General features: G+C 41.9%; 2 protein-coding genes across 4 annotated transcripts; one reads left to right on the top strand and one right to left on the bottom strand.

Moving 5' to 3' along the window:
• Positions 1–4,218: 4,218 nt before the first annotated feature.
• On the top strand, positions 4,219–10,647 carry gnb3a (guanine nucleotide binding protein (G protein), beta polypeptide 3a). 3 transcript variants are annotated; one of them, XM_082551772.1, is made up of 10 exons: positions 4,220–4,658; positions 6,201–6,382; positions 7,179–7,287; positions 7,404–7,549; positions 7,812–7,875; positions 8,176–8,338; positions 8,425–8,491; positions 8,578–8,779; positions 8,886–9,102; positions 9,526–10,647. In XM_082551772.1, the coding sequence occupies exons 3-10, from the start codon at positions 7,231–7,233 to the stop codon at positions 9,630–9,632; spliced, it is 1,023 nt and encodes a 340-aa protein (XP_082407898.1). In that variant the 5' UTR covers positions 4,220–4,658; positions 6,201–6,382; positions 7,179–7,230; the 3' UTR covers positions 9,633–10,647. The 3 variants fall into 3 exon arrangements, with proteins under 3 accessions (XP_082407899.1, XP_082407898.1, XP_082407900.1); XM_082551773.1 differs by lacking the exon at positions 6,201–6,382 and having other exon boundaries at positions 4,219–4,658; XM_082551774.1 differs by lacking the exons at positions 4,220–4,658; positions 6,201–6,382 and adding an exon at positions 6,789–7,055.
• A 1,787-nt stretch (positions 10,648–12,434) lies between these two features.
• cdca3 (cell division cycle associated 3) lies at positions 12,435–15,435 on the bottom strand. Its single transcript, XM_082552821.1, has 6 exons — positions 15,277–15,435; positions 14,599–14,750; positions 13,892–14,012; positions 12,898–13,785; positions 12,748–12,815; positions 12,435–12,644 (listed from the first exon to the last, which is right to left on the bottom strand). The coding sequence occupies exons 2-6, from the start codon at positions 14,728–14,730 to the stop codon at positions 12,552–12,554; spliced, it is 1,302 nt and encodes a 433-aa protein (XP_082408947.1). The 5' UTR covers positions 14,731–14,750; positions 15,277–15,435; the 3' UTR covers positions 12,435–12,551.
• Positions 15,436–16,347: the final 912 nt, after the last annotated feature.

The raw sequence follows: 16,347 nt of genomic DNA, 5'->3' as shown, positions 1-16,347 counted from the left end.
CCTCCCCATTACAACCAGAGCCTCCACTCAGCCCCCCTCCTCTGCTTTCATCTTGTGCATTAGGTGCCGACTTAAGTACCATTCATGGCCCATATTAACACTCTTACTCCCCCCTGTGTTATAATCCCCTGCTGCTGGAATTGGGTCGGTGGGCCCTTTTTAATGCAGCCTTGGGTTTAACCTCTTCCCTCCCTCTCACATTGAGACCACGTAGCGCCCAAAACACCTCCGCATTAATCTTCACTTAAGTAGTAGTTAGTCACTAAAAAGCATTTTATGCATAATGCATTTTAATGCTTTTTAAAGGCACATTAAAGATCACAGCCGTCTAATGATACCTGCGTATACAAACGAGAAATTTACACATCAAATTTCTATGTTTTTACATGAGCAGCAGAAATTATGTAAGGCTCAGCCGCATAGTTATAAAACTGGTGTTATTATAATTAAGTGCTGTGTGTAGTGAGTAGCAGACAGGATACTCATCTCCTATATCACATTTCCTACTATTTGTGATTATGACCCTAACCTCCTATTGGTTGCCTGATGATGATGTCTGGCCTTGGTGCCTTACGTAATTTTGAAGAGTAGAGTAAACAGAAATAATAAGATTCCAGTTTTTATTTTACATTCCTGTTTATAGGGGTAGCCTGTATCAAAAGTTAAAAGAACAGCAGCAGAGATGCAACATTTCAACACACCAACTGCTTACATACAGTTAGAACAAGAAACTGTACTCTGTTTACAGCAGCTTACTGTTACTGTTGAACCCTTCAGGGTAGTTGCACCATCAGACACAGTCTAAGGTGAAAAGTCTTCGCAGTCATTTGAGTTTGCTTGGAAAGTGGAAGGAGATTTTTTCTCCTCGACTCCCCTGCAGACGGCTCAGAAAATCAACTTTGAGTTGAACCCAGAACCTTGTTGCTGTGAGACGACCTCGTCTGCTAATCTCTGCATCAAAACACTGCCAGTTTACACACGAATACTGAAAGAAACTTGTCAGAAAAACGAATGCTCGTCATTTTAATGTAAACAGTAAAACCTTGAAATATCAGTCAAATTATACCCACACCTGCTTGACAGATGTTTTTGTCTAAGCACAAACCGCCTGCTGAGAGTGCACAGATATTGCTTGGGAACATATGCAAGGTGAATATACACCCACTCACTTGCTATTTCATTTTCAAGTTCATCTTGCTAGTATCGGGTTGGATCCTCTTTCACCTTTAGAGCCGTCTTAATGCTTCACGGCACAGATTCAACAAGATGCTGAAAACATTCCTCAGATATTTTTCACCATATTCACATAATAGCATCACACGATTGCTACAGATTTGTTAGCTGCAAATCCATGATGCAAATCTCCTGTTCCACCACATCCCAAAGGTGCTCTATGGGACTGAGATCTGGTGATTGTGGAGGCTATTTGAGTACAAGTGAACTCATTGTCAAGAAACCAGTTTGTGAGGATTTGAGCAAAATGGCACATTATAAAGGGAAGGATATGGTCAGGAACAGTTCACAAGTTGGCTGTGGTGTTTCAGTGATCCACACCTGGTAATAAAGTCCCCCCCCCCCCCCCCCACACACACACACACACACACACTGTTACACCACCAGCAGCCTGAGCAGCTGTTACAAGGCAGAATGAAACAATGCTTTCGTGTTGTGTCAAATTTTGACCCCACCACTCAAACACCACAGCAGAAATTGGGACTCATCAAACCAAGCAATGCTTTTTTAATTTCCCGTTGTCTAATTTTGGTGATCCTATGTGAATTGTAGTCTCGGTTTTCTGTTCTTAGCCAGCAGAAGTGACTGATGATCTACTTTGTAGCACCAACAACTATGCCGAGCTCAAAGTCATTTAAATCAGCTTTCTGCTCCATTTTGATACTGGGTTTGAACTTCAGTAAGGGTCGTCTAGACCATAATGAGTTATAAAAACATCAGCAGTCTAACAACATGTTGGTGTCTGACACATTTGTCATTTAATCCACTCACTCCTCCCACAGATCAAATGTTCAGAGATCTCTTTCAGCGTGTGCAAAGTAAACAAAACAAATCTCCTCTTCTTGTTTTTATTGTGCTGTGCAGGGACCGAGTGCAGTGAAATTTTCATCTCACTCGGGGAGGGATGCTCACCTTTTCTGCTTTCAGTTCAGTCGGTTTAACATCAGTAGTAAATGTAATAAAATCATAGAAGATTATAAGACTTTACAAACCACTTTGAGAGTTTTCCTTGTAGTAGAGTGCGGCATTGTTAGTCTTTAAATAGTAACCCATAATCGGACACTCTTTCTGTCTTTATCCCGCCCTGTTTCTGTGCCTCTGCTAACAAATCCCTTGTTTTGCTCTTTGTTTTTTCTCTCTGTTTCACTCGCCGTTTCACAGCCTGTGCTTCCCTGACTCCATTTCTCCAAATCAAGGGTCAGCACCACTGCCGTTACCACAATCCAGCGAGCAAAGGTCAACGCTTTTAAACTGCAGGGCTCAATTTAGCCGCGCTGAATCACAGAATGAAGCCAGGAAGCACACAGCAAAGGCTTTTCTGCTCCAAACACAGATATGTTCACAAATGTGCAAACAAGGGATTCGTATTGTCTGATGGCGTTCAACTGTCCGAATCCGTGTCAACAAGGGTTTGCCTGGAAAGTAGCAATGTGATATCTGGGCTACTTGTTCTATATTGGAACAAGTAGGATTTAATTTGTTCATGGGCAGGATTTTATGTTATATTTTCTAATTATTCTTTGCAACTAAGTGAAGTGTGTTTTAGAGAAAGAGCATTAAACAAGGTCTTAGACTGGGATGTTTTGCATGTTGTCACTGTGTACTTGTAAACACCCCTAAGCAAATTTGTTTTAGGACTAGTTTAGGATTTGAATGTGTTCTTCTTGTTCAGAGGCCACTCGGTATTTGACACAAATTTCAAGGAGAAGTTACAGACACTGCAGTACAATAGCGCTGCCATACATTTTTCATGAACATACTTCAGCTACAGAAAGTAACTCTCAATAAAGTGACTCTCCTGATCCATGTGAAAATCTCAGTGGGAGAAAGGAATGGGAGCTCCCTTTAATAATGCAGTTGGGATTCAGCACCTGATTCGGTGACTTTCTCCCAGGCCTTTTGGGTCAAACGCAGTCTGTTCTCGTCGATCCGGCTCTCTGCCTAACAATGCAATGTCATGATCGTGAGTGCAAGCTGCGTTGTTTCGTAACTAACACAGGTGATTTACTCTGTTAGATAATGTGCAAAAGCTGTGGAGTGGCACATCAACAGACGAGTGACAACAGAAACCTCTAAATTTAGATGTGTGGGCAGAACTCGAGCAAACCGAAGGGATATTGTGGCTCTTTATCTCTACCTTTAGATGACAAAGAACATAGGAGACAGCTATAGTGGCGCACGCTCTACATGTAACCGGTGTGATTCTGCGTTGTGTCTGATAAAAAAGGTAAAAGAAAGAAAGACCTCCAAGTAAATAATTTGCCCACTCCAGCTCCTACGACCAAATACAGACAGTGGGGAAGAGGATTAGCTCAACCCACCACAGCTCCCAAGCTAGCAAGGAATACATATTCATGCTATCATTTATGGCGCCTAAAACACATTTATGACACACACATACTACACACTTATAACATCTTACAAAAACAGGCTCAATAATGACAATAACTGAATTAAAATCGCAATCATAAACATCAGGGTGGTTAAATATGAATTATGTGTGCTTTAAGGTGCTGGAAAGAAATGACACCCACCTCTCCCACAGGGGAATTGTAGAAAAAGGGGAGAGGCAAAAGGGGTACACTGTATTTATAGTATTGCACCAAAGAAGAAGAAAAGAATGAGGAGGGGCTCTAACTGATAATGAACACAACTACAGGCTTGGAGGTCCTAAAAGTCAGGTATAAAAGGAGAAGTTTGGGGGTTTAGAACACATTTTGTGTAATTATAACAATGTTATTTATGACTCTGTTACATACACACTGTCAGGAAATGCCCATGGTTGTTGGTCTGCTTGTGTGTAAGAATCATCCATTCCCCTTAATCCTGCAGTTATTCTTGCTTTATCATTGTAGCCAGTCTGATCCTTACACTGCCAATCTCCCCCTCTGCCCATACACTTTCTAATATTAGCTTCACCTCAGGTTTACAAAACACAAACCCTCCTGTCAGTCATAGATCTTTTGAAAACTATCTCAGCACCATAAAAAGCCATGTTCCCAGGTCCTCTATTTATCCTCTTCTCCCTCCCCTCCACGATTTCCATCTCTTAGTCTTTTGACTTGGATTCACCCCGGCTCATGTCTTGTGACCCTACAGACATGCTCTGCACCTTGTTTGGTTTCACCCACTGTTTCTTCTCCCTTTCTGTCTATTTCACCATCACCCCCCCTCCCCCTTACTCTTCCATCCCAGGGTTTATCCCCTCATTGCTGATCTCCCTTCATCCCTCCAATCCTCATTTGTTCCTCATAGGAGCAGTGAGGCAAGTGAGGAATACCGCACTGTCCGCGATACCAAAAGCGAATGAGTGGAGGAAAGAGTAGGAACAGACAGGCTGAACTTATGACAGCAACCTGAGAGAGGCCGCTGCAGGAAGAGGGATTGAAGATCTACCAGAACACCTCGATAGCAGTCTCCGATTGGTAAGTGGATGGTCATGTGTTCCTTTCAGCAGACATTGATGTTTTCAGTTTTGCGGATATGCTGCGGTGTCATGCTTCATGGGCATCAAGGGTCATACAAAACGGACCTGAACACATTTCCGGCTGATATCTTTTTAAAATGTGTCCATATTTGTGACGTTTTTAAATGTGGTTGTTTTGAGTGTTGTGATTCCTACACTTCAGAAAAGAAGTGTAAGAGTTCTTCTCAAGCTGGAAACCTGCTGATTATTAAAACAGTCTGATTAAATATCGAGTATGGAGATGTCACATTTATACTGATACACACCCGATGTCTTTAGCTGCGTTTCATCTTTTGCTTACAGCACATGCAGATGAGGGATTTGCATGGGATCAGCATACAATAGTGATTTAATTGTATGCTCTGATAATCTGAATAAAAAACAAACTCCTTTCGTGGTCTGACTCTTAATGCAATCGGACATAATCTGCATGACAGAGCTGCGTAAAGTTATTCCAGTTATTATTTTCCGTGTAAACTTAAGAATCAAAGCATCGGCTGTTTGAAGTTTTAAGAGTTGGAGAAGTGGTCGATGGCATTTATGCAACGTGAAAAAAATGATCTGTTACAGTGTGCCTTTTACAAGAAGTCATATACACTGTTGGTGGAGAAGGGAGAGGTGCTTTGGCTGAAGTCAGGAAGACATTTTCACTGTGATGCGAACTGAGTGTTACGGTTTAATTAAAGCCAATGAAAAACATCTTAATAGTGACATAAATGTTATTTCACATAAACTAATAATTCACTGCCATTTAACAACTTCTTAACATCCCCTTTAAGAATATAAGAGGGAAACTGTTTGAGGAGCTCTCTGATTCAAAGTCGAATCACTGGCCATACTGATGGGCCCTGCCCCACCTTTCACCAGCTCTCCCTCTGCCCACCTCCTCCATCTGCCCCCTACCTCATTCTCATGCCCCTATCTGCCGCCCCATCCCTTTCTCCATCTCTTATCCAGATGCAAAGAGCAGTCAGTAATCGGATGAGAGCAGATTTGATTCAAAAGGCATCCCTTAAAATCTCAGCCAGTAGGATTTAAAACTCACTCTCCTGCCTCACCTCTTACCCTTCACCCCCCCCCCCCCCCCCCTTATTTCAACCCCCTGCCTCCCCTCCCTCTGCCTCCACTTCTCCCTCTGTTTGTGTTAATGCACTCCACCATCCCACCACCCTAGCAGTCAGTTAATCACACGGAACAATGGCAGGGTCCCAGGAACACAATGGCAAAAGGGTAATAGCACGACTAAAACACTCAAGCGTCATTAAAACGCTCATTGCTGGAGCAATTTCCACATCTGGAGCAAAGGCTTTAAAATCCCCCTTGGTTCAGAAACTTCAGGGACGACGTATCAGTAAGCAGTTTAAGAAAGCTACACCCAAAGTGTAGCTGCTGCGGCTGGTGTGTGTTTTTGGAGCGCCGCATCAGGCCATCATCCATTTACTTTAGCTTTACACATAAAGCCCAGTGGCAAACAATTAAATCAAATCTCTTTCTTTTACAGAGTCACTCCCTCCTTTCCCTTCCTCTCCTTTTCACTTCAAACAAATTAGAGGCAAATCCACTTGGTCACGTGTTTTGACAGGGACACTCATTCAAATAGTAGAGGGGAGAGAAAGCGAGAGATTGCTGCAGGGACGCAAACGGTAAAATCAGCGCAAGTATTCCCTCCTGTCACTTTTTAAGGTAAGATAAAGGAAATGGCATCATGAAAACTGATTGCTTTAGAAAGAAAAAGAAGTAACTTTTAATATTTGTACAAGAAACTGAAAAGGGTGTGTTTTCTTTTTAAAGTTTGCTTATATTGTGGTGCTTCACCTGAGAAATTAACGCCGTGCTTTTCCATCTGAACTTCTCTGTGCCACTTTTTGACTTTCTGGCTGCCTCTTCAGTTGTGCGTTGATTACATTTGTCACACTTTATGAGTCTGACCATTAGGCGATTGGTTGTACCGCTAAACATTGCTCATTTAATCATCACATTAGCAAATTTAATAGCCATCAGCAGCAGATGAGAGCTCAGCTGGAGTGTTAAATGGCACAAATTCCTCTACAAGTGTTGTGAATTTGCCGTGAAGCTGAGAGGCAGCGAGTGAGAGCTGATACGCATCATTACAGGACATACTGGTTTGTGTGTACATTGAGGGTGAGGATCTTTGCTCTCACATCGTCTGAAGAGCAAACTTTAACCGGGTGAATATTCATACGGTCTGCCTGTGCGTGCGTGTCTGAGTGTAGGTGTGTCTTGTGGGTTTCTCTGTATGTTCCTGCGAAGTTAGAAAAAGTTTGCAAAGCTGATGGGGGTGGTTTGACTTGCAAAGCAGCACTTACCTGGAGACCTGCAGTAGGGAGGTTAACAGGTAAATGCAGGTAAAATTCTGGGATGGAAGGATAGCGCGGGTGACTTGGCAAAGATTTTATGATTTCTTGGTGACTGAGTTTTGTTCATGCTGCTTCACCGGAACTCTCCTTCTTATTCCCAGGACTACGGCCTCTTCTGACATCTTCTCTACAGCCCACTATTGATTGATCGCCATGGGTGAAATGGAGCAACTTCGAAAGGAGGCAGATAGTCTCAAAGACCAGATTACCGTAAGTTGGCCACAATATATCATCTGTGGTAGATCCAGCATAATACACATACTGTTCTGTCTGACGTGTGTTCACATATTATTCCTGACGGCACTTTGTGTGTGTGTGCTCTGCAGGCAGCTCGCAAGGCGGTGCAGGATACCACACTGCAGGAGGCAGCAGCTGGGATCACAGTGATGGGGCGTGTCCAGATGAAGACCAGGAAAACACTAAGGGGTCATCTTGCCAAGATCTATGCAATGCACTGGTCCACTGATTCAAAGTAATTACCCAACATGCTGCACAAATTGAAAGAACACCTGCTTTTTTGTTTGTGTTGCAGCCAAGATCTGATAGTTTTCTAATAATTTTCTAAATAATTGTGAGGAAAGTGAGAAAAGTCCAGATATGCAGAAGGGAGATGGTAAATTAGATTTGCTTTAAACTGAGTAAATTGATAGGGGGGAGCATATTCTTAATGTTACAGCCTCTGCTTCACATGTTTTGGGTTTTTTTGCTGATTTTAATCCACATTTCTCCCCCAGGCTGTGTGTCAGTGCCTCGCAGGATGGAAAACTCATAGTGTGGGACACCATCACGACCAACAAGGTAGGAGAGGCCAAAGGGCAGGTCTATTACAATTCCGGTAATAGGAATTTTTGTTTCCAGCTATACCTAAACCCAAAGTAAACGTGGTTGTAAACCTTGCAGGGTGTATTCACTCTCAAACACACCAAAATACACAAGGTACTTCTCACTGTGCCTTGAGCATCTCTCGCTCAAACATTAAGACTTAAGCACATACCTTTAAAAGTTACAGGATCTAAATTTCCATCGTGAGACAACTAAATACACAACAGTAAATTCAGAGGCTGAAAACAAGCTCTCCTGTCCTCTGTGTAAACCTAGGTGAATGCCATCCCCCTCAAGTCATCGTGGGTGATGACCTGTGCCTACGCACCTTCTGGAAACCTTGTGGCGTGTGGCGGTCTGGACAACATGTGCTCCATCTACAACCTGAAAGGCAAGGATGGGAATGTCAAGGTCATGAGAGAGCTGGCAGCGCACACAGGTAGGAAGGTGACAAGAAACAGAAATTAAACGCTCCTTTGTGATGAGTCCTGCAGTGCCCCATGTGGTATTTCTGTGGTTGTACAGGTTACCTGTCCTGCTGTCGTTTCCTCAGCGACACTGAGATCATCACCAGCTCAGGCGACTGCACTTGGTAAGAATATAGTTCGATTTACTGAACAAAAGAAAGCTTGAATTGATTCTTTTGCACTTTAAATTGAATTAAACTTGCCTTTCTAGCGTACTATGGGACATTGAGACGGGGACCCAGAAGACTGTGTTTGCCGGACACCAGGGAGACTGCATGTCCCTCGGCGTGTCCCCAGACTTCAAGTTTTTCATCTCAGGGGCTTGTGACTTCACAGCTAAGCTGTGGGACATCAGGGAGGGCACCTGCAGACAGACCTTTGGAGGTCACGAGAGTGACATCAACGCCATTGGGGTGAGAACAAAGGGGGAAAAAAAGATTTCCTTTTCTATTGTGTGCAAAGCTCTCAGCGCGTCCTGTCCAAGGAGGCACGCTTTCTAACCACTTCTATTTCCTCCAGTTCTTCCCCAACGGTAATGCAGTGATAACAGGATCAGATGACGCCACCTGCAAGATGTACGACATGCGAGCTGACCAGGAGCTCATCACCTACCAGGACAGCAGCATCATGTGTGGGGTGACCTCTCTGGCCCCCTCCCTGTCTGGACGCCTGATACTGGCTGGCTACGACGACTTCAACGTCAACATCTGGGACTCGCTCAAAGCCGAGAGAGTCGGTGAGGAACCGAGTTACTCGACTTTTTTTTCTCCATCTTTTTTCTGCTATATTCCTTTCACTTAGTTTCCAGAGTGAGTTTGCTCTCTTCTTTCTGTCATTGTGGTTTCAATACAGTAATATAATGCAACACAAACACCTGACACACAGTCCCATATACACCCCAGGGACAATAAATATTTGAACCAACTCCTCTTAATGCTGCTGGACAAATCTGACCAAACAAGAAAGACTAAAACTACATTTTCCGTCTATTATTAGTTTTAAAAGCACACAATATTCTTTTAGTTACATTTCCTTGTAAAGTTTAGTTTTGCACATAAGTGAACTACAAGAAAAAACTGGGAGATAAATCTGAATTGGAAGTTTATTTCAAAATGTTTGACCCTTTGACTCATTTATTTCCCTGCTTGCTGCTGTTCAGGTGTGCTGGCTGGTCACGACAACAGAGTGAGCTGCATCGGAGTATCCACGGATGGCATGGCGTGCTGCACGGGATCCTGGGACAGCTTCCTCAAGATCTGGAACTGAGGCTGTTCATTGCAAAGAGAGCACTTAGTGAAGTGAAGAAAATATAAAGAAATTGAGGTCTGTGGGAGGGGATGAGGAGTCACATGGGGTGAGAAGAGGGTATGTCAAATTGTGCCAAGTCCTATCTAACGGTGGAGCGGGGTTGTAATGTGAAGATTTTCTCTCCTCTCCATCACGTTGCGCTCCAAACTTTCTTCTCACATTATGGGGGAATTCTGGGTTCGGGGGTCTGAGCAAATGTCATTCCCATCAGTAGTTAATTCTACTGTGGTTCACATGGATGCACATTAATTACAGCAATTTGAGAACAGTTGCCAAATGGAAACGGTAGCACACAGGATGAGATAGAATTGAATACGTCCAGATGAAGCATATGTTGTGTTGGGTAACTTACTAACATGCTGTGATTTCTATCATAGCATAAGTTAAATCATATAAATAATATGAGCTTTATTGTTTCAGACTGTTGTTTGTTGTTAGTTTTGGTAGATTCTCTAGATGCTTACATTTACTTCCTGTTCATTTTCTTAACTTTAGTTAAAATGGAGTTCTAGCTTGCAGATGTCTGCATTAGCGTGTGTTTTTGTATGTGATCGATGGACAATATTTACCAGGATTTCGGGTCTCATCACTCGGCCTAACACCTCGGTAGCTAGACCTGAAAAGTCCTTTGGGTAAACTGCTGAACTGACAGATGGGATAATAAAATGATTTTCATGCTTCGCTAAGCACTTACATAAAAAGATGACCCATTTGTCTCAGGACAGGACTCTTTGTATGAGTGGTACATGGATGGTAATGGCTGCCGTGCTTATGAGTAGTACATCTGAATGTGTATATAAGTGCTTACTTTTCCTCTGCATGCAAACCTTTAAACTTGAAGGACAGGTTGTGTATATAAAAATGAAAAAAACAATCTAACTCTAATTTAAACGGGCTCTTTTCCAGAGTGGATACACACTGTACAAAGTGAAGCAGCACTATCTAATAAAGATCTGCATTACACAAGTCTAAATGTTTATTTCTGGCATTCAAATCCTTCTAGATACGAGTGAAGCATGTGAAATGTCAGCCACGCTTCTGTTTTCTTTGATTTCACTGTAGAGAAAATGTGAGCATTTATTTGTAGCGTGACTTGAGTTGTCTAGACAAAAGCATAAGAATGTAGTTTCTCTTAAGGATAAACAGGCTCTTTGTGCATTTAACAAGCTCAGATGTGAAGCCTTGCAGGCTTTTTACACACAGCTGCATGCTAAACAAACCCTGATTGATTTTATAAATGAGCAGATCTTTAAAAATCTGCTCTTCATCTATCTCACATATTGCATCCAGCTAATTTAAAAACACCAACTAACCTAACATATATGTCTTTGGACTGTGGGAGGAAGCCAGGAGAACCCAGAGGAAGCACACACAGACGCAGGAAGAGCAAGCAACCCCCACATAGACATGCACCAGTTGGAGCTCAAACCAGGGACCCTCTTACTGTGAGGTGAAAGTGCAAACTGCTTCAATCAGCCTCACTCCCATCCACACTGTAAAACCTTCACCTTGACCAACCTCTTCTATCCCCATATTATCAATTAAAATTAATCATAAAAAAATGAGGATGATATAGCCTCAGGTAAAAATGCTAGAATAAAGATCACCTGTCAGACAGATGCAGGGTTGTTGCCTCAGCTCACCCCTTTATGGAATATTCACAGAGGCCTTGACTCATAGGAACTAATAGCTAAGGAGAACCATATAATGGCATTACTCACAGATGATCTTATCATCCAGATTTAACTCCGCCCATACTCATGTACATGTGAATATCTCCAAAACACAAGTTCTCTATCAAGTTATAATACATTAATTATAATACAGAGATTCAAAAGGGAATTTCACCAGAAGATGATGGAGCGATTGAAGGTACACATCATACAAATATACCCCTGGACAAACTGTGTAGAAGTGTGCAGTCACAGCAGTTCATGTACAAAACTACGAGCATGCCAATGGACTTTAATAATGTTGACACTAAACACTTTAGAGGACATATTTGGTTGTGATATTTTCAAGGATCCCAGTGACACTTTTGGGACTGATACCTAGTGGCACGATTAAATATGACGATATTCCTCCCTTTTGAATATTGCATGTAAAAAGACCATAAATAGGAGCTGCTCCTCCAAGAACAGATCATCAGCTGGCCACATGATCTGCCTGCAAGTCAAACATTTAGAGTATAGAAAGACTGTTTACTACTGTGCTGTTTATTTATTTCCTGTTACTCTTTCCACACCCTTCTCTCTTCTGTTGTTTCCTTGTGACAAAAAAGTAAAAATGAATAAATGTAAAAACTTTAAAAAAAAAAAAGGGCTACATCTAATTAATGCTAAAATGTCTGTTTTTCCTAAGATTTTATTAGGTACACCTGCTATAGTGCTCGCTAGTGCAAATGTCAAACAGCCAATCACATGACAGCAACTCAGCAGACATCAAGGTAACCTGCTGAATGAACTGGTAGCTACATAGTGCTTTTTCTTCACTCAAAAGCATGCCTTGGGTATAGAAAAGACACTTTACACTCACACTGATAGGCGAGGGCAACGAAGTGTTCACCATTGCCTAAGGACGCTTTGTCAGTTCAATGACATGGGAGCTATGCAATCTTTGCAAACTGGAGAAATATTAAATTTCAAGTGTTATTTCTGAATATAATTTAGGTGTTGACGAAGATTAAATGCGCACAAAAACGAACAAGAAAACTCTCCAAATAACAGATAAGAGTTAATCAGTAAAAATTTAAAGCTCTAGTAGGTTTGCAAATTTTATTTACACAACAACAAGCAGTTAAATATATACAGGACAACAAATAGTTTGTGGAAGCTATACACATAAAAACACATTTTAAAAAACAGTGCGTGCAGTGCCTCATCGGTTCTCCTTATCCAGACACACAGCCAGCACTCGGCGGTCCATCTGTCCAGCCCTCTGCTTGTCGGGAGTGGACGTCTTCAGCTTCATCTGGGAAGAAATCAAAACGTGAATTTCCTGTGTTTTTGGACAAGTAAAAACACAGATGTTGCTTTCATGAGCCCATATGTGGGTAAATTACAGCTACAAATACCTGAGCGCGCTGGTCTCTGGGCGAGTTGGTCTTCTTGAGGATCTGCAGCGGAGAGCGGCCTTCAGTACCTGAAGAAAAAGAAAGTTTAAAAAAGGAAAAGCAGAACAGTCTCACCATAAACAATCAAAAGGTGACAAACTTCCTACACACCTTTCTGCTTCAGTTTTCCAGACTGTCCTTTGTTTTCGTTGGCTACGTTCTTAATGGCCACACGGACGGCAAGAGGAGACGAGCCTCCTTTTCCACCGAGCCCCTGCACTCCTCTTGCTCTGAGCCCAGACGGACGAAAGCCATTTCCCAGCCACTGTGGTTTGAAAACAGTCTGGCTGGGGCTCTTTGAGTCAAAGGTGGGGCAGCGGATGCCGGTGCAAGCCTGTGGCTGCTCAGGACCACGAACACATGGTGGACCGGATGGAAGCAAATTAGCTTCTTTAGCGAGCGCTTTAGTTTCTTCCTTCTCTGGCTGTGCAAGGGAATCATCAGCATCAGTGTTGGAGGGGGCAGGTTCAACAGGAGAGTCTGCTTCAATGGTAGCAGAAGGAAGGGCGTAAGCGTGATCCACACCATCCCCAAGTGGCTCCACCTCTGTGCCAGGTTCTGGGGATGAAATATTTTCATGATGGACCTCTGCAAAGGCTCGGGGGGAGGGAGCGCCCTCGTGGCAGGTTATCAGGCTCATGCTCAGTCTCTTGTGAAGAGGAGACTCTCTTGCTTCCTCAGCCTCCTCCAGGCTAATATCTGCTTCAGTTTCTATCTCCACCTCCACCTGAGGCTCTTCAGGAAGCACAAAAGGACTCAATTTCTCTACGCTCTGGAGAGGGGGCTGGACAGGTGGCACCAGTAAGTTAGCATGCTCATTAAGGTTGCTGGACGGCTGTGGGCTCAGGAGGGGCTCAGTCGATGCCAGCTCTTCACTTATAAAGTCCTCCTCTTTCTTTGATGCGCCACTGAAGCCTTTCTGACGGCCTTCGGGGAGTTTCCCTTCAACCTCACTGTGGAAAATCATACCCAGGCGACGAGCAAAGGACCCGACTGTTGCTGGAAAGATGAATGAAAGGAAGTCATTTTTTTAGATTTGTTTGTTTTTTTTTCAATAAAGTGAGAAAAGTCAAGCTGAAAGTTATTACGTTTATATATTACTTACCTCTCATAACTTCTCTCACAGGGGTGCGGGTAATGCCAATGGTAGGTGAACGTGGATCACCGAACACCACAGGGCACTCGCTTTTCATCTCAGCGGATGTTTTGGACACAAGCTGCCCAACCTTGCAAAAATATTCAATTATTTTATGTTTGATTGCCCCACAGTTTACAAAAGTAGTATAGAGAATAAAGCAGGGTCAATAATTATCAGTGCCTCCCACCTATTCCCCATCAGAGGGTAATTTTTTAAACTTGCATGTTGTGACATGCAAGTTTAGCAGCTAAACTGCACCAGCTTTGTGTTTATTACACAAAGGATCAACGACAAGCAATGATATCTTGGATCTGTTTTCTGATACTTTACTGGAGAAAACTTCAAAATGTGGATTTTGGGTGAACTTTCTACACTCATCCACACCATCTGGGAAAGATGGAGTATAAGCGCATGTGAAAAGTCTCATTTGTTCCCCTCACACCTTCTATAGTTTGGACATATCACACTGATCAAACAAGAAGCTTTTCAAAGTCTTTGAAATGTGAGTACAGAAGAGAGTTTGGATCAGAGGGCCTCAAGATCAGAGTAAAAATGTTCATGCCTTCATTAATAAAAAAGAATGACTGCACATTTTCTGGAGTTCAGACAGTACATTTTTTTCAGACTTTGTGTTTTTTTTTTAAATATATGAATGGATCCACCAGGTAACCCACCTGAATAGGTGTTCGTTCTATGCCAGCTGAGGGGGAGCGAGGATCGATGAGGTGACTGATGTGAGTCTTTTTGAAGGCTGGCTCTGGTTTTATGGCTGCAGATGCAGTCATCTTACTCTCACTTGATCCCATGATCCTTTTTTTAATGTTACCTGCCATTCAGGTAAACAGAGTTCTATTCATTTATTTATTCATAACATAAAAACACAGCAAAAATACAAAGCACAGATGTACACATATTTAGATGAAATACAATAAAACTATGTATTATTCTCATTCATCAATACATTGAAAGGCTCGTTTCTTGGTGTATTCTTCATTCTTACAATCACACAACGGTAAAAACTAATGCTTGACAAGGCATAAATAACCTGTTGTTAAACATTGTATTTTAGCTTATTAGCTGATGGATTAGTGCTCGTGACTTAAAGTTAACGTTAGTTTTTAAATACAAAAAAATCGTAGCTCATCTTAAACACGACTTTACTACTATATCTGTCACTATGGACAATTTGTATGACATTTACAGAGCTGGAAACCATATTCACATCTACGTATGTTAGCTAAATGTTGCAGTTTCACGTGACTGCACCGTTAACCGTTTAAAGTAGAGCAAAAGAAAAAAAAACACAAACTCGGTCTACATCATTCGGACGTGTCATTTATTTCACTACTCACCTGAAAAAACGACAAATACAGTGGACCAAGCGTATAGTTTATCCGCCTTTCTCCTATTCCACACTTCAGATCAACAGGAGGAACACACGACTTTTAAAACATTTAAATGGCGTGGTTGCGCTTATGTTATTTTTAAATGAACCAATCAACTTTCTCTTGCACTTCGCCTTCTCGACTCTGATTGGCCTAGAGGAATGCGAAGTTTAAAAGAGGGCGGGGTGGGCTGCTGATAACTTAAGGAAACGTTTTGTTTTTCACTTGTGAGAGAAAATGAATTTGTTGGGAAAGCTCCGGAAACACGAGTTACGAGTTTTCTTTTGAATATGACTTGTTAAAGTAAGTATGGAGGCCGGAGTGTGCCAAGAATAAATAAAACATTGAACATGAATAGCGAGTTCGCATTTAGTGAAAATGAATAAAATCTGCGCATATATAATAATGATAGTCAAAGGTAAAAACAATGCTTGATATAACCCTTCAGATTTCCAGATAGATTTAGCATAAATTTTTTAAAGCATTTAAATTTAGATTTTTTACTTTGAGTACCTGTATGTTAGGGAAGTGGATTAAAACAAACAAACAAACATAGGAACTGAATTAAATGTAATGCAAGTAATCATGAAATCAGGTTACTTTTCCTGACAACCTCAACAAAAACCTAAATGAATGAGCCAACGTCGTTGGTATGAGCTCTGAAGATTTCAGGCTGTACTATATCACTGGTCATATTAGAGTCTGCAAGTGTACCTAATCAAGTGGTTGTTAAGTGTATGCACTAAAAAAACCCCCAAAAAACCAAACCACTACAAACATTATAGAATTACCCCCCAAAACATAAATAAATAAATAAATAAAATCACTTTTTGGTAAATTAACTGTTCTTTATTAAGTGCTGAGCACTCAAAGCACTTTATTACAAGGCTCATTCACCAATTCATGCAAACTGTTTCTATGCATAAGCACTTTTAAACTAACATTAGCACACACTCCAGTGTGCATCAGGCCCACTCAGGGATCAGTATCTTGCATGAAGATCCTTAAACTTGTAGACCAGATGACCTGCACTACCTC

Source organism: Aulonocara stuartgranti (assembly GCF_965226115.1).
Source record: "Aulonocara stuartgranti genome assembly, chromosome: 11".
In the NCBI taxonomy this organism is placed as follows: domain Eukaryota; kingdom Metazoa; phylum Chordata; class Actinopteri; order Cichliformes; family Cichlidae; genus Aulonocara; species Aulonocara stuartgranti.
The sequence above is the reverse complement of the archived record's forward strand: the minus strand, read 5'-3'. Positions and strand labels throughout refer to the sequence as shown.